Here is a 19,344-nt window from a genome sequence, read left to right as displayed (position 1 = left end):
AGAGTCATAGGATGTATTGTCCTGTACACTGTTGCTTCTTCCTTTTTGCATCAAATTCTGTTCTCATTTATAAGTCAAAGGAAACAAGTGACTATCATGAAGAAATAAATTGAGAACTATTTTATAAGTCCATTGCTCTTCTGAGGTTAGCTCCTAATACACAGTCTGTGCTTAGTTTAGTTTATAGGAAGTGCATATAATATAAGTATGAGGAGAAACAGAGATATCATTATCTCCCCTCGTCTTCTCAACAGGTGGGCTCCTCTCATCATGGAGTCTGAGTGACCAGCTCTTAATTTTAAACCTTCCCGAACCCAGTTCCAAAGCTAGAAATAGTTCTGTCAACTTAAAAATGTGTATATTGCTGTTCTGCAGTTCACCTACTGAATGTATCTATTATCCACCAGTTTGGTGTATATTAATAATTTTATGATTGTAGCTTAACTCCATCCCAGCCAGTTTGTTTGGCCTCTGTACTCAAATCATCACAATAGTTTATTACCTATTTACATTATGCAAATGAGGTGTGAAGTAATATGCTATTACTTACATATTATTAGTAATTAATACTTAAAAATGTGTGTTGTATCTTCTTTGCTTTGGCGTTATGATTACAAATTTGAAAAATAACTGTCTAACAGGTGTGGGGATGTACCTACAAAGAGATCTCGAGATAATGCAACAGCTGTGTTTCCTGCTGATTTTGAGACTTCGTGTGATAACTCTCTCTTTCAACTGTTAACGGCACCACAGTCATCGGCTTCCATGTCATTTACTGAAACTTCGTTCTCCAGCATACTCAGCAGACTTCAAACAACTGTCATAAAGGTAACAGCAGCAGTAATTCTGATATGTCATTAGTTTCTTATGAAAGTTGTGTATAAGAAATTTGACATTTGTCAAATGTCTGCTTGTGTCTGCGTATGTGCGGATGGATATGTGTGTGTGTGTGTGTGCGAGTGTATACCTGTCCGTTTTTCCCCCTAAGGTAAGTCTTTCCGCTCCCGGGATTGGAATGACTCCTTACCCTCTCCCTTAAAACCCACATCCTTTCGTCTTTCCCTCTCCTTCCCTCTTTCCTGAGGAAGCAACTGTTTGTTGCGAAAGCTTGAATTTTGTGTGTATGTTTGTGTTTGTTTGTGTGTCTATCAACCTGCCAGCGCTTTTGTTTGGTAAGTCTCATCATCTTTCTTTTTAGATATATTTTTCCCACGTGGAATGTTTCCCTCTATTATAAAAATGTTATAAGTTACATTTGTGCAGAAATATTTTATTTGATCTGGTTATTGCTCATATTATGATGTCCAGCTGGCTTGAAAGAATCTGATGAAAAATTGAGAAAGAGGTAAGGACTGAAGTTGACAATGTGTTTAACATAATGGAAAAAGCACAACAGAGTGAGAAGTGTATCTGGTTAAAACTCCAGACTCTTATTTAGGTTGATACTGATTTAGTGAAACAGCAGAAAATCTAAATGGCTCGTTTAAACTTGCTGAATTCAGGGTTCCTAAGGACCACCAAATGCTACCAGTCCTGTGTTACCGTAAACTCGGGACATGATTTTGTGAACACTATTGGGATCTGCTGGTGAAATTTTTGTATTACTGAGAGATTGGGAATTTTGTTTTAACTGCCTAAATTGTAAGAATGTAGAAATCTCTTTTAACATTAGTTAACCTCAGGATGTGCTGTGTGATGATTGGGTAACATCTCTAGGGCACTCAGTGCCCTCCAGTTGTAATTAGACTTATCTGTATCTGTAAACCTCCATCTAATAGACATACTTTTTCTGAGCACTGTATGAAGCCCCAGTGAAGATCCCTTATAAAAACACTCCTGCCATTTTGAGTGATCAGTTGGTTCGCAGAACACCTTCCCTACAAAGAAATGTTTTAAATATTCAGCATGAACAATTTCTCATACATGTGCCATAATTGTATAGGAGCATTTAATCCTTCTTGCAGAGCATTTTCATGATGATTTGTTTTGAGATGTTCTGCACTTTACGTGCTCAAAGTTTTTAAGTCCTTGTAGAAACCTTAAAGTCAAAGAAACACTTGAGAAATGGGTCAGTACCAGTAGAATTGTCAACTACTCATATAATCACACGATCACTAAATATGAATCTCATAATGCCTGGAATTTTAGTGGTGTTGTTTCATGTAGGGACTTAATGCAGATTAATTTTTGGATGAAGCATGGATCATGGCTCGGAGGGAGGCACAAGGTGTATAAGATAGCAAGTGCACAGGATAGGAATGTAACAAAAGGGCACTGGAACTGGTGAGATCCTACAGCACATGATGACAATGACGTGGGCGAGGTTGGCAGGTGGAGGAATGGGAGACCTTGTGAAAGACGGTGTGGATGCAGGGCTTACCAGAGGATGAGACCTGGACGATTATGGGAACATAGGATGTGATGGCCCATCTGTTTAGTTCAGAAAAGCTGGTGCTGGGGAGAGATCTACATATACATTGATACTCTTCAAATCACACCCTGGCAGAGGGTTTTTTGAACTGCCTTCACAATAATTCTCTATTATTCCAATCACGAACAGCACACCTACATGCTTGTGTGCTAGCTTTGATTTCCCTTATTTTATTATGACGATCATTCCTCCCTTTGTAGATCAGTGTCAACAAAATATTTTTGCATTTGTAGGAGAAAGTTGGTGATTGAATTTTGTGAGAAGATTCCACTGCACCGAAAAACGCCTTTGTTTTAATGATGTCCACCCCTAATCCTGTATCATGTCAGAGACACTCTCTCCCCTATTTAGCGATAATACAAAACATGCTACTTGTTTTTGAACTTTCTTGATGTAATTCGTTAATCCTGACTGGTAAGGATCCCAGAGTGCACAGCAGTACTACAAAAGAGGATGGACAAGCACAGTGTTGGCAGTCTCTCTTGTATATCTGTTACATTTTCTATGCGCTCTGCCAATAAAATGCAGTCTTTGTTTCGCCTTCCCCACAATGTTTTCTATGTGTTCTTCCAGTTTAAGTTGTTTGTAATTGTAATTCCTAGGTATTTAGTTGAATTTACAACCTTTATATTTGACTGATTTACTGTGGATTCCTTTTAGCGCTCATGTGGATTGCCTCACACATTTCATTTTTTAGGGTCATCTGTCAATTATCGCACCATACAGGTATCATTTCTAAATTGTTTTGCAATTTGTTTTTATTTTCTGATGACTACTAGACAATACACAACATCATCATCTGCAAACAACCTAAGATGGCTGCTTAGATTGTCTCCTAAATCATTTATGTAGATAAAGAACAGTAGAGGGCCTATAACACTATTTTGGGGAATGCCAGAAATCACTTCTGTCTTACTCAATGACTTTCCATCAGTTACTATGAACTGTGACCTCTCTCACAGGAAATCATGAATCTAATCATATAACTGAGATGATATCCCGTAAGCACCCAATTTCACTACAAGCCGCTTGTGTGGTACACTGTCAGAGGCCTTCTGGAAATCTAGAAATATAGAATCAGTTTTAAATCCAGTGCCAATAGCACTCAGCACTTCGTTTGAGTAAAGAGCTAGTTGTGTTTCACAGGAATGATGTTTTCTAAATCCATGTTGACTGTGTGTCAATATACCATTTTCTTCAAGGTAATTCATAATGTTCGAACACAATATATGTTCCAAAATCTTGCTTGATTTCGATGTTAATTATGTGGGCCTGTAATTTAATGGCTTACTCCTACTACCTTCCTCGAATATTGGTGTGACCTGTGCAACTTTCCAATCTTTGGGTACAGATCTTTCTTCAACCGAGCACATGTATAAGATGGTTAAGTATGGAGCTATTGCATCAGCATACTCCTGAAGGAACCTAATTAGCATACAGTCTGGTTAAGTATGGAGCTATTGCATCAGCATACTCCTGAAGGAACCTAGTTAGCATACAGTCTGGACCAGAAGACTTGATTTTATTAAGTGATTTAAGTTGCTTCACTACTCTAAGGACATATGTTTCTAAGTTATTCATGTTGGCACCTCTTCCGGATTTGAATTCTCAAATATTAATTTCATCTTATTTGATGAAAAAATTTCAGAAAGCTGTGTTAGTAACTCTGCTTTGGCAGCACTATCGTCGATAGTATTTCCATTGCTATCACGCAGAGAAGGAATGGTAGATGTGTTTGTGTAGCAGCTATTGAAACCAAGTATGTTGTGTTTGGCAGCATGTTTTGCCTGTGGAAAGTCAGCACCATTCTTGGCCAGTTTGGCAGTGGCCATTAACTTGGATGGACAATTGATGGCCATATCAAATTCAGTACAGAAATTGCAATAGAGCTGCTACATGACACAACTGCTTTTGCAGATGACCTTGCCTTTGGTGGGATAGGATAAGCCTGTGATGGGACTGGAGCAGGGTGTGCTGGATGAATGTATCGGACAGTTCTTGCATCTCAGTTTTCCCCAGGGATTACCCACATGGCAAGGGGTTGGGAAGTGGATATAGCATGGGGATGGACCAGGATACTGTGTAGGTGGGTTGGGCATCAGAATACTATTGTATTAGGTGTGGGAATGGTTGTGGGGTATCCCATGTTTCTGAACATAATGATAGATAGTTAAATGCCTGGTGAAGGATGTAGTACAGTTGTTCCAGTGTGGGATGATATTTGTTGATGAGAGAGAGTCCTTCATAGCTGAGGTTTGGGAGTAATGGGAAGATTGAAGATATGGAAGATATGCAAGGATATGCCTGTCTGTGAAGGCCTTAATGTGACTGTCAGCATACTGTTTAAGGAAATTCTCCTCATTACAGATGAGCCAGCCACCTGACACAACCCCTCAACCCAGATTACAAGCTGAACTGCAATCCTGCTGTGGTAGCCTTTCACTGCGCGTCAGTCTTACTGCTTCCATGTGTCACTAAATCATTTTGGCTGTCTGCTAAGGCAATGAGTTTCTTCCTTTATACTTTTACTTCCATTCCAAATTGTTAATCCTGCCGTGCAAGTGGATACTTTTGCATGCTATGGTCGCTGGCTATTGGTAGAGAACATTAGCTCAGTCCCAAGTGAGAAATCTATCAACCTAGCCTGACCCTTAGCCTTCGCCTGCTGTGTGCCTACCCCGCGATGGACATGACACACCAGCGACAGACACCAGGCAGTGGCTAGCTTTCTCCTCCAGCAAGCTCTCTGCAGTTCAGCAGTGCTGGAGTACATACGGCAGAGAGCTCATCGCTATCTACAACACAATCAAATACTTTTTGGCCATCAGTGGAGGCCCATTATGTCACGGTCTTCACTGACCCCAAACCTATGATGTTTGCCCTTGCAGAGGACTGTGGCCAGTGCACCCACCCCAAGTCCAGCAGTTCATTTGTTTCCAAATTTGTTACCGACATATGTCATGTTGCCAGGATTGACAACTTCATTGCCAAGTACCTCAGTTGCATCTGTGCCATTGAAATCTTAATAAGATCTAAATGAATATTTCTGCAGATTTTTCAGATGGTACTATCCGCCTGCTTAGCTGGCTGGTAACGTGCTCACATCCCATGCAAGTGGGCCCGGGTTCGATTCCCGGCCGGGTTGCAGATTTTCTCCGCTCGGGGACTGGGTGTTGTGTTGTCCTCATCATCATTCGTCCACATCTCCGGTGCGCAAGTCACCCAATGTGGCGTCGAATGAAATAAGACTTGCACTTGGCGGCCGAACTTCCCCGAATAGGTGCCTCCCGGCCAACGATGCCATACGCTCATTTCATTTCAGATAGCACCGTGTGGTTATAATTAAAGTGCAGCTACTAACAAAGGTCTAATGTAAGCTGTAATGATTGTATGGCAGCAAAACTTGTACTGATGACCTTACTCTTTGTTTTTGCTTCATTCAGATCTTTCAGCATGTTATTCACTGTCCGCTCACTTTCTGCCACTAATACCATGTCATCAGCAAATCTTATACATTCTATTCTCTTTCCACCAATACATATTCCTCTTTTCCCATCTAAGCTTTTCGCAATAATCTCTTCAAGGTATACGTTAAACAACAGTGGGGAAAGGCAACAACATTGTCTAACACCTCGTCCAATGCTGCTTCCTCCTGATATTTCATTTCCAATCCTTATCCTTACTTTCTGGTGTAAGTATAGATTCTGTATCAGTCGTCTCTCTTTCCAATCTACTCCTTTCCTCGTCAAAATATCCATCAGCTTGTTCCACTGAACTCTGTCAAAAGCCTTTTCTAAATCTATAAAAACAGCAAAGATTTCTCTACCTTTTTCCATATATCTTTCCCCTATAGTTCTTAACAGGCCAATAACATCTTTTGTACCTTTTCCTCTTCTAAATCCGAACTGCTCCTCTGCAATCCCTCTATCCAGCTTGCCATATAACCTTTTATTCAAGACTCGCAGCAAGACTTTAGCTGCATGAGAAATTAGACTGATGGTTCGGTGCTCTTCACATTTTTTAGTGTTTCTCTTTTTCTCTATTGGTATCATAACTGTTGCAAGGAAGTCCTCAGGCCATTTCCTTTTGTCATATATCTCATTACAGAGGTATACTATTTCTTTTCCTGCCTTGTTTCCCAGACTCTTCAACAGTTCTGCTGGCAAATCATCAATTCCACATGCCTTCCTATTCTTCATCTCCTTCAGCGCCTTTTCTACTTCTGCTTCCAAGATGGTAAATCCCTTTCCATCTTCTGACACATATTGCTCCTCTTCAACCTTAATTTTGCTTTGCATTTCATCCCCCTTATACAGACATTCAATATATTCTTGCCATCTGTTCAAAACCTCCTGTGGTTCTTCTGCTAGAGTACCATCCACTCCTCCTCTTTCCATGTTATTCCTCTTTCTTTTACGTTCAAAAACTATCTCACTGGCCAGTCTATACATCATTTCATACTTTCCGTCTTTCTCCATTTACTCTATTTTGCCGCATTTCTGTTTCACCCATTTTTCTGTTGCTTCTTCAGTTTCTCTTCTTAATTCATTATTCATTTTCCTGTACCTCTTTTTGCCTTCTTCAGTTTCTACACTTTTCCACTTTCTCCGCTCTTCCATCTTTTTCAACATGTTTTCTGTTATCCATTCTTGCCTGGTGCTTTGGGATACTCAAATTCCTAGTACTTCTTTGGCAGAGTCCATGAGTCCTTCTCTCATTTTTATCTATTTGTCATTAACACTTTCATCAACACTACCGCTTTGCCATTTTTCCATAAATCTGTTCTCCAAATCTGATGCCTTTCCTACCTCTTTGAATCTTTCTATGTTTAACCTTTCCTTTGCTTTACCTCTCCAGACTTTTTTCAACTTCACTTGTATTTCTCTCATTACTAGGTTGTGGTCTGAATTTATATCCACTCCTGGATAAGCTTTAACATTCTTCAAACAGTTCCTAAACCTTTTTTGTATCAGGATGTAATCCAACTGATATCTTTCCCTATTCAAATTTGATATCCATGAGTAACGTCTCCTTTTGTGGTGTCCAAATAATGTGTTAGCCACTGCTAATGAATTTTCTTTACAGAAACTAATTAGTCATTCACCTCTCTCATTTCTTATTCCTGATCGAAATTTTCCTACTGCATCTTCATCTCTTCCTTCACCCACTACTGCATTCCAGTCCCCCATGATAATGCAGGCATTTCTATTTTCTTTCTTGATGAGTTCTTGTATTTTCTCATAATATTCTTCCACTTCCTCATCTCTATGCTGGCTGGTTAGCATATATACCTGTATTAATACCAAATCTTGTGAACTACCCTTCAGTCATATCATCATCAATCTTCCATCAATATATTGTACCTTCATTATCTTATTTTTCAACTTTTGCCCTATCAATATTCCTACTGTTTTCACCACTCTTGATTTCCCCCGAGTAAAAGAGCTTATAATCTCCACTTTCTATCTCCCCGTTCTCTCCCCATCTCATTTCACACAAACCGAGGGCATCTAATCTGTTCCTGTTTTGCATTCTCTAGCTTTCCTGCTTGCAGCAGTGTCCTCACATTCCAAGTTCCATTCCTTATCTTTCCTCCCTTCACTGTCCCTTTCTTCCTTTCAAATACATCTACTTTCAATGTGTTCCCCTCCCAGAGATCTGAATGAGGGGAAGTTTTAACTCCGGAATCTTTCACATGGAGAGACATACCATGTACTGCTTGGGAATGTAATGTGGTGATTTCCCGTTACTTTCCACCTAGACAGTAGGATGCCCAGCCTAAAGTCAGCTGCTCACCATGAGTCAGACGCTGTCTGTAGCCACCCCTCTGGGGTTCAGTCGCTACTTGTACTCTTTTTGTACCCAAAGAGAAAAGGTGCCTCTTCCGCCAGCTCTGCCGTACCGAAGTCCATCTTCTCCGCCTTCGCTGCCGTTGAGGTCATCACTGTATTCCTGGCAAGGGGCCCTCAGGAGGTACTATCACCCGGGCCAAGTGAACCAAGGGATTTTTAACGCGGTGTTACTCCTCCCCCTCCTCCTTTCTAACTGGGCTTTGGACCGACTATGCCGGAGTTGAACATACCACTCAGAAATTTAATTTATCACAAGGGTAAATAAGAGTGTAAGTTGAAAATGGAGTACTAGAATTGTAAGACAGATGATAGATAAATATAGACTACAAAAATTACACATACTTCCTTATCTTTTAAACTCAGGGTTTCTTTTGCGATTGTTGAACAACGGGACAGGTGTATTTTGAGCTGGAGACGGTTTCTTATCTTCTGGAAATAAATATTGGGCACAAGAAGTTCAATTGTGAGTGTAATATGTTGTTTGCGTGTAACTTGTGAAACTATATAATCTGTATGTTCAGTATTTTAACTAATTATAGTTAAACTAATCTACATCTACGTACATACCTCACGAACCACTGTATGCTGCCTGACGGAATATACCTTGTACCACTACCAGTCATTTCCTTTTTCTGTTCCATTTGCAGATAAAGTGAGAGAAAAATGACTGTGTATATGTCTCTGTACAAGCCCTAATTTCTCTTATTGTTGTGGTCCTTACGCAAAATACATGTTGGTGGCAGTAGAATAATTCTTTGATCAGCTTCAAATACTGGTTCTGTAAACTTTCTCAACAGTGTTTCATGGAAAGAATATGGTATTCCCTCTACAGGTTTCCATTTTGAGTTCACAAAGCATTCCATTTTACTCGCATGTTGATTGAACCTACTGACAACCAATCTAGCAGTCCCCCTCTGAAGTGCTTCCGAGTTTTCCTTTAATCCTATCCAGTGGGGATCCTCAAAACGCAAGCAGTGCTCAAGAATAGGTTGCACAAGTGTTCTATATGTGGTCCCCTTTGCAGTTGAACAACACTTTTCTTAAAATTCTCCCAGGAAATTGAAGTAACCGTTCGCCTTTCCTATTACTGTACTTGTGTTCTCATTGCATTTAATATCACTTTGCAACCTTATAACCTCTTATTTAATTGATATGACTGTGTCAAGCAGCATATTACTTATGCTGTATTCAAACATTACAAGATTGTTTTTCCTACTCTTTTACATTAACTTACATTTTTCTACATTTTGAGAAAGCTATCTTTCATCACATCAACTAGAAATTTTGTTTAAGTCATCTTGTATCCCTCTACAGTCACTAAACGACAGTACTTTCTCGTACACCACAGCATCATCAGCAAACATGCAGATGGCTGCCCACCCTGTCTGTCAGATTATTTATGTGTATAGAGAATAAGAGCAGTCCTGTCACACTACCATGGAGCAATCTGTATGACACCCTTGTTTCTGATGAACACTTTTCATCAATGACAACATATAGGGTTCTGTTACCTAAGAAGTCTTCGAGCCACTCACATATCTGGGAACCAGTATCATAATATTGTACCTTCATTAATAAGCTACTGTTGGACACCGTGTCAGATACATTCCAGAAATCTAGGAATATGTAATCTGCCAATTGCTCTTCATCTGTGGTTCACAAGTTACTATGTAAGGATAGGCCAAGCTGAGTTTCACATGAGTGATACTTTTTAAATCTGGTCTGATTCGTGGACAGAAGCTTTTCTATCTGAAGGAAATGTGCACTGTCCAGTCATATTAATGTGACCACCTATCAAAAGCTTGATTAACCACCTTTTGCAGGAAGAGTGTCAGTGAGGTTCTGAAAGCTACTGACAGGGATGTGGAGCCAAGCTGCCTCCAGTGCCTTGGTCATCTGCTCTCGGTTTCTTGTTTGATGATGCATGGTATGAATAGCCCAATTGGGGTGGTCCCCCAGATTCTTGGTTGGGTTTAAATCCGGGGAGTTTGGTAGCTGGGGAAGTATGGTAAACTCATCCTGGTGCTATTCAAACCATGCACATACACTAAGAGCTGTGTGACACATTGCATTGTTCTACTGGTAGGTACCATCGTGTCACGGAAAAACAAACTGCATAGAGGGGTGGACATGGTCCCCCAAGGATAGATGCATTCTTGTGTTGATCCATTGTGCCCTCCAGAATGACAAGATCATCCAGGGAATTCCATCTGGCCTGGATCCTTCCAGCAATTATAGCAGGATATTTGCTTTCAACAGATTTTTCATGCTGTAAACACCAACAGCCATCTGTCCGATGGCACATAAAACTCGATTCTTCTCAGAAGGCCACCTACCACCACTCATTGGATGTCCATTTGCAGTATTTGCATGCAAGTTCCAGCCTTTGGTGCTGATAAATAGCAGTCTGCATAGGAACATGAACCAGTCACCTGCTGTGGAGGCCCCTACGCAGCAACGTTCGCTGAACGGTCATTGAGGAGACCTGTTACTAGCCCCTTGGTTCATCTGGCTGATCACGTGCTTAAGTTGCATGTCTGTTCCACAGTACACATCTCCACAGCCATCATTCGCCCTTGTCATCTACGGTCCATGATGCACCACAGTTATCTTGGCACCGGTTTTGGATAGTACCATTTTGCCATGTGCAGTATACTTTAAACATGATGGCACGCGAACAGTTTATGAACTTAGCTGTTTCGGAAATGCTTCCACCCTTGGTGTGAAAGCCAGTGATCGTGCCCTTTTGAACACCAAATAAGTCACTCTGTTTCCACATTACTGCACTGTTTTCCACATCTTCCCCCCCACCCCCTCCCCCAACCCCCACCCAACTCCACCTGTCTTTCTTCTTTAGGGCCAACAGCATATTATAAGTCAGCTGTCTGGAAGATGCACCAGAATAGCTGCTTATAATACCTAACCTGTGTTCATGACTGGCTGTTTTGGCATTTATTGCCTGTGAATACAGTTTTAGTAAGAATGTGTGTAAATATGAGTGTCATTTATATTAAAGCGACTATGTTGTACTCGTGTCTAGAGTGAAGTGATGTCTGTATTACGTCATTAGTGAACTGTCGTGTAACTCGCTGTTTTGATAAAATGGTAAATGATGTAAGTATATTGAAATAATATTTTAATTATGGTTTGAGGGGAGTTTTACAATTCAACTCTTACGGCACTATGTGTTTACAAATATTGTCCAGATTTACAGTGGTATTATTAACTAAAATTTGTCATGGTTGTCTCTGGTTGTTCCATATGTTATTTCAGATTTATCCATTTTCATGTTCTAAAGGTTCAATAAAGTTTTTTTAGATAGTACTTGTCAAAATTCTGTAAGCTTGTTTAATATTTCTTGTGGGTATTTTCTTGTGTGTGTATATGTACGTTTCCATTTCTTCAAGAATGTTCATTGAAAAAAATTTTGGTAGTCTTTGCAGAATCTGGAGTGTATTTTCGATTGTACTAGCAGTGTGGTTTTGATTTTTCAGATGTGAAACGAAGCTTGAGTGATTATTTTCGCTGTTTCTAATGTATTCCTTATATCTGATGTTAAAATTTTCGTCCTGTTTGCGCAATGTAATATCTTATTTCAGCTGCTACACGTGATTTTTATATATGCCTGAGTTATATTTTGATGTTCTACTGGTGGCACAACATGATTTTGTTGAAAGGTTGTTATTAGTTCGAAAGGCAAGTCGAATATTTGTATTTTTATATACCGTCCGTGGCTAGTGCTGCCACCTGCAACCTGTGAGTGGTTATTGCACATTGACTTTGAACATAGGTGGTGGGCACATAAATGTGACTGGACCATGTGTTAGATTCGAACTCAGAATATGTTCAAGAATTCTTCAGGAAACTATCTTAAGGATATTGGTCTGTAATTTTGTGGGTCTGTTCTTTACACATCCCCCCCCCCCCCTCCCCAAGTTGCTTGGGACTTCTCATTGGGTGAGAGGTAAAGTTAAGTAAGGTCCCAATGCCATAAAGTAATCTCTGTAAAACCAAATTGGGAAACCACCCAGGTCTGGCAACTTAATTGCTTTCAACTCTTGCAGTTGTTTTTCTGTGACAGGGGTGCTTATTACCATGTCTTCCCTATGGGAGTCTGAGCAATGGTATGTTTGTGTGATCCTCCTGTGGGAAATTTATAATTTCGGATTTCCTTTTGCTTTCTTCTGTTGCCATGCTGGACTGATCAGTGGTTGGTTGGATAGAAGCCTTTTATCTGCTTAGAGGTACTAAGGTATCAGGTGATAGTTCTATGCTTTGCATATCGATCTTTTTGCAGACACATGAATTTCTACTAATTTTGCTTGTTATCAGTTGTGCAATCTCCTTTGAATCGGAAGTGCAACAGTCATTATATGGCATGAAAGGTAATTTCAAAATAACATTAACAATTCAATTTGCAGGATGACATTCCAGAACTGAAGGCAGCAGGAAAGAAGTACATTCCAGTGGATTGGTCCCTTAAAACAAAAATGAGGTTTATGTCAGAGAAACCTTTTCCATGGACACAGCAACTTCGCACATGTGAAGAGGCATCAGGAACCACAGGGTTAGTATTTAAATTAATTTTGTTGTATGCGGATGTTGATTTTAAAGTGATGAGAAATTTGTACTACTGCCCCAGAGTGCAGGGTGACTTCTGATGATTTCAGGAGAGAATGAAAGGTAATGTATGTGGGTTGCAAATCCAGGAAATCGAGCATAAACAACAGACATAAGTGATTTACATGTCATCATTAGTACTTTTATAGTTTTCATTGCCTTATTGCCCGAAGTGATGTAGTTTGTGTTTGAGAGGCTGAAATGTTGATTAAACTTCGGAATATTGCTGGTGGTACAGGATTATAATGTGTCCAAATCAGAATTCACATGAAACAGAAAGTTGAGTGAGCCCTATTTGTAAGAAATCTATAAATAACCAGACCCAAAAAAGAACAAAGCAGATGGTTTTATTTGTCAGTAAAGAGTAAAAATGTTCATACAGTTTAGTATAACCCCTCCTCTCCATTTTTAATTACATTTCAATGTTCCTGAGGTCTCTGAGAAATTTTTCCAAATTCTTTTAACAATGGTAGCATTGGATTAGCATTTTCAGATGACCAAGACCAACTGAATTTAAACCAGCAGATCGTATGTCATTTTAGCTTGTAGGGGGTAAGCATTGCATAGTATGAGCCAGGACTGTTCCCGTATCAAGTGTGTGTGTGTGTGTGTGTGTGTGTGTGTGTGTGTGTGTGTGTGTGTGTGTGTGTGTTTTCATGTATTTCCAATGAAGGCCTTTTTTTTGGCAAAAAGCTTACTTGTTTGACAGTCTTTTTGTCATGCCTATCTGCGACTCGGCATCCCTGCTATATGGCGAGTAGTAATCTATCCTTTTCGTAATATTGTGATTTGATCAAAGCTATACACACAAGATAAAGAGTTGAACTCAGTGTTAACAAAACGGGTGTATATTGTAGGCTTCTTAAGAAACTGTTTTAATTAAAAAGAAACCTGTTATATTTGTTGACATCTCCTGGTATGGGTTATGTTCCTGTTTCCATGAAAATGTCCTGTATCTGATAGTTCAATTACATTGTTGCACTCTGTACAAAAAGTACACACTCTTCAATCCTTTCGGGGGAAAGAAAAAAGAGAAAGCTGCAAATACACCACTTTTTAATGTTTCTGTAAAAATAAGTTAGTGCATTTTTATACAAAATAACATTCAAACAAATCCTATGTAATTTATATATTTTCTGCGAGAAGTGCCACATCTGTGACAGTTTGGTCTAGTTAAAATTACGTGATAGTTGACACCCCATATGTTGTGCCTGGTTTCCTCCAACCACAATGCTCAGTGTCATGCCCAAACTGGTTGCTGTTGCCAAACTGCCAAAATAATTAGTCAGTTCACTTCTAATTACTGTCCAGATTTTCTTTCTTGATTTGGTTGGTTGGTTTTTGGGGGAGGAGACCAGACAGCGAGGTCATCGGTCTCATCGGATTAGGGAAGGATGGGGAAAGAAATCGGCCGTGCCCTTTGAAAGGAACCATCCCGGCATTTGCCTGGAGCGATTTAGGGAAATCACGGAAAACCTAAATCAGGATGGCCGGACGCGGGATTGAACCGTCGTCCTCCCGAATTTCTTGATTTGGATCCTGAATCCTGGTCTGGTCCGGTCCGTAGCCTTACATTTTGTATTTCATCACACATTATAACCACACCAAAAACCACACACACACAGTGCCAACGAAATACACACATTTCATACACTGCACTAACCAAACACTACTCTATCCTTCTGCACATAACAGTTCAGCATTATATATACAGTTATTATAGTCACAGATATTGGCTTACATTAGATAAACTTCTTATGATATTATGTGAAACTGAATTTTTGACTGTTGCAATTAATCATTGCAACTGTGTAACCTAAGTTGTAAGTACAACAGACTTCTACAGTTTAGTGGCATAGCAAGGTGGTTAGCATATAAACACCGTGTATGGCAGGTTTTAGTTCAAATCTTGTCAGAGGCAGCAAAATTTTTTATTTTCCGAAATCTAATCAAAAGACTTTGATCATCATATAATTTTTAATTGGTTTGGTTTAATTGGTTTAAGTGTACTGTTTATTATTTCTAGTACTTTGTTGCCTTGTTTTCATTATCATATTGACTGTTTTTATTTGTTCTTACTGTTCTTCCTATCTTTTTTGTTTTTGTTTTCTTTTGTTTTGTTTGGAATCCGATTTTGTGTAGCCTATAATCTGCAACCAAGTGCCAAACAGGACTGCCCATTGGTCTGTAATGCGGCATCCCATGTAGCCAGTGTGAGGATAGTTCTTTATTTTTGTGTTATGTTTGGAATCTGCTTGTGTAGCGTATAATCTGCAACCAAGTGCCAACCAGGACTGCCCATTGGTATGTAATGCGGCATCCCATGTATCCAATGTGAGGATAGTTTCAGGTAATCAATGACAGGGAGAAATAACAGTTTGCTGTTACTGCTGAAACTGAAGTTTTGCTGCATAAGATGGCCATGCAAACAAACATATTATGAAAATTTTCTGTCTTTAGTTTGATTGCAGATTTAACCAATCATGGTTTTAGTTCTGCCATAAATTGATCATTGCCATTAGCTTAGATACATTGAACATCACAAGTTTGTGATTAGGTTAGGACACAAGTTTAAATGTGGGGCTATAAATGCGCTGTCTGCTGCAGTTCAGTCATTGGTCACTTAAAATCAGCTGTCGACAGAGCATCTCCCATTTCCATCATACATACATCAGTGTTGCTGTGGTAATTGACAGGATGTTACTGCATGAGGTATGGAACAAACTTGACTACCGTAATGACGTATGTTGTATTTGAGCAGAGGAGCAGTCATAGAATATTTGTAGAGTGCAAAAAACTTGTGCTTCACAGTTCTATTCAAGCATCAGTCACATTTTTACATGTCATACTTTGGAAAATATAGGGGTTTGAAAACTAATAGTCATTTATAGTAGCCCTTAAATAGTTCTTGTTAGGTCAGTGAAACTAGAGGTAAAGCAGTAGTGATGCAACTTGTAACGACATCTACTGATCCAGAACTAGGGAACTCATTGCTTGGCAAAGTCAAGCACATAATATTTGTAAACACTATTTGAAAGACCCATGCAATTCCAGAGTTATTTTATGTCAATTACAATTTTTCTCCATGAACGTGGTTTAATTAAGTGTAAATGGCAGGAAATTTATAATTATATTTACACAAAAGTGAGTCCGAATTTGATCAGTTGAAAGTACCAATAAGAACATTGGAAAATGTTACTTTGGGAATGTAATAGGATATTATACTGTACTTCATGTGTGGTAACATGTATGTGAGACTGTCACAATGATTTTTGAAAGGTGGAATGGGCCTACTCTGTTTAAGAACAAAGGTCTCCACACAAAAAAAATATGGTATTTACACTGATGTGCCAAAAGTCTAGGGATACCTCCTAATATCGTGCCAGACCATCTTTTGCCCAGTGTAGAGCAGCAACTCAGTGTGTCATGGACTCAATAAGTCATTGGAAGCCCCCTGCAGAAAAATTTAAGACATACTGCCTTATACCTGTCTGTAATTGCAATAGTGGTCCTGGTGCAGGATTTTGTGCATGAACTGAACTCTTGATTATGTGTCATAAATGTCCAAAGGGATTAATGTCCAGAATGTTCTTCAAACAGCGCATTGCCATCCATAAAAATTCCATTGTTGCTTGGGAACTTGAATGGTCTGCAGATAGCTAAACATAATCATTTTCAACCAGTGATTGATACGTTCCCTGTAAACACAGCGTAAACCATTATGGAACCACCTCCAACTTGCAGTGTCTTATTGACAGCTTGGGTCCATGGCATTGTGGGATCTGCTCCACACTTGAACCCTACCATCAGCTCTTACCAACTGAAATCAGGGTTCATCTCACCAGCCCACAGTTTTCCAGTTGTCTAGGGTCCTGCCGACAGGGCTACAAGCCCAGGAGACATGCTGCACGCGATGTTGTGCTGTTAGCAAAGTCACTCGATCTCTCATCTCCTACCATACGTCATTAGTGCCAGACCTCACCACACTGTCCTACAGGATACATTCATCATAAGTCCAACATTGTTTTTTGTGGTTATTTCACACACTGTTGCTTTTCTGTTAGCACTGACAATTTTAGACAAACACCACTGTTCTCAGTTGTTCAAGTGAAGGCCATTGGTCACTGCATTATCCATGGTGAAAAGTAATGACTCATTAGTTTTCAAAACTCTATATTTTCAGCACAGTCATGACACTGTGCATCTCAGAATATTGAATTCCCTAATGATTTCTGAAATGGAATGTCCCATGGATTTGGCTCCAACTACCATTTCACATTCAAAATCTGTTAATTCCTGTTCTGTGATCATAATCAAGTGGGAAACTTTTCACATGAATCACCTCAGTACAAATGACACTCTGCCAATGCACTGCCCTTTTATACCTTGTGCACGCAATACTACCACCATCTGCACATGTGCATATCGCTATCTCATGAATTTTGTCACCTCAGTGTGAGAATTATTTGTCTGGGGAATGCTGTCCTGGTATAATATTTTAAGTATTCCATTCAGAAGCTCTGTGACACTCCTGTGAAGCATTAGCGTTCCCTTCGAGGTATGTATTCTTATCTTACGTGTGGTCCTGCATCGCACACCATTTCTGGAATCACATTGAGTGGACAATGCCTTGTTGTATGACTGAGACAAGTTTAGCATTCTTCAAGAATTAATCAAGTGTACTGTCTTTCAGTAATTTTTTCAAGCATCAAAGCTAACCTTGCTCCCTCAAGTACCTGGGACAATTTTATTTTGGGGAAATTTTAATTTTTGATTAATGTTTAAAGATTAAATAAATACTGGTAGTTCTCCATAATGTATTCCTTCAGCTGTCAGCAAGACAAAAGTTATGTTTTCTGAGTCTTTCTCCTTGGGCTTGTCTGCAGCATTTTCCTTTTAGAATGTGGTTGGTATTTGATTCTCAATTTCATGTGTTCTTGAGACACTAAAATGTTAGTAGTAACTTTTAAAATAATAATAATAATAATAAACCCCGTGGAGGCCCGGGAAAAGAATAGGCCTCCGGTATGTTCTGCCAGTTGTAAAAGGCGACGAAAAGAACAAACCACTAATAGGGCTAACCCCCCTTTTAGTGTGATTAATTGGTTCAGGACAGATCTAATGAAGCCTCGGACAAGCGCTGTCATGGTCGGGGACGACGCTTGAAAACCCTATGCCCGTCCTCAATGGTAACGACACTGCTAGCCACACAGAAAATGATTTAAATCCAAATAGAGGTGTTTTGTAGGATATGCTTCCTGCAACCATTCTAGAAGGAAAACAAGGGCAGAGGATGAGACGGTCAGATGAAGTTAACTGACACCTCATGTTCTGTTATTACCAAGCAACAAACTTGGGAACCAACACAACTGGATACAGATCACAAGTATACACAAAATTTATTACCAGATACCTAGAATTAAAATTTTTAACAGAACGACGACTAGCTGATCAGATCCGTGTAATTATCAAAAATAACACGATACCCCAGTCAGAATTAGAAAACATCAAACAACAAATACTGGAACAAAGTAATGTGCAATCAGAAGAGGAAGAAAATACAGTAATGGACTCAAACATCCCAGAGCAAACAAACGAACAACAACACCCATCAATTAAACAATCAGATGAAAGCGAAATCTTAAGACAGCCACCAGAACAAGCACAAATAGAACTCGAAGTAACACGCATGTTAGATATAGAAGAAAAATTTCAGCTGACATATATATAATACAAAGACACAAATACAGACATTAGACCATTCTTGCATAGACCACCAAATAACCCACATGTCGAAACAACAACAACAACAACAACAACAACAATCAACGCAATCATACACAACAAAATAAATGAAAATACAACTATGGAAGAGTTACAACTACTGGTTTATATAGGAGCACTCACTACACTAAATATACACACTAGGCAGAGATCAGAACCAACCAACACACAGACGAAACCCACAAAACCAGCATGGCAACACAGGCTACAGATCAGAATAGAAAAACTGAGAAAAGACATCGACAGCTAACACAGTTTATAAGAAATGAAATATCAGACAAAAAACGAAAAAGGTTAGGTAAAATCTCACAACAAGAAGCGATAGAGCAATTAGATGAAAAGAAACAGAAATTACAAACATTGGCCAAACGACTTGGAAGATACAAAAAAAGTGAAAATAGAAGGAAACAAAACCAAACATTCAACACAAACCAAAAGAAATTTTACCAGACAATGGATAACACACACCTTAAAATAGACAATCCACCAAACATAAGACATGGAACACTTTTGGAGCAACATATGGTCAAACCCGGTACAACATAACAGGCATGCACGGTGGATACAAGCAGAAACAGACACATACAAGATGATATCACAAATGCCTGAAGTGATAATTTTGCAATTCACAATTGGAAAGCCCCTGGAAAAGATAAA

The 19,344-nt window shown here is 39.4% G+C and overlaps 1 protein-coding gene across 1 annotated transcript in view; it reads left to right on the top strand.

Moving 5' to 3' along the window:
- The window catches only part of LOC126100536 (protein downstream neighbor of son homolog), an 80,488-nt gene that overhangs the window by 27,343 nt on the left and 33,801 nt on the right, over nt 1-19,344 (top strand). The window contains exons 3-4 of the mRNA XM_049911153.1: nt 642-828; nt 12,705-12,850. Coding sequence (XP_049767110.1) covers nt 642-828; nt 12,705-12,850 — 333 coding nt within the window. The remainder of the gene's footprint in view (nt 1-641; nt 829-12,704; nt 12,851-19,344) is intronic.

Source organism: Schistocerca cancellata, chromosome 9 (assembly GCF_023864275.1).
Source record: "Schistocerca cancellata isolate TAMUIC-IGC-003103 chromosome 9, iqSchCanc2.1, whole genome shotgun sequence".
NCBI lineage: Eukaryota > Metazoa > Arthropoda > Insecta > Orthoptera > Acrididae > Schistocerca > Schistocerca cancellata.
This window is presented reverse-complemented; position numbering and strand designations above follow the sequence as displayed.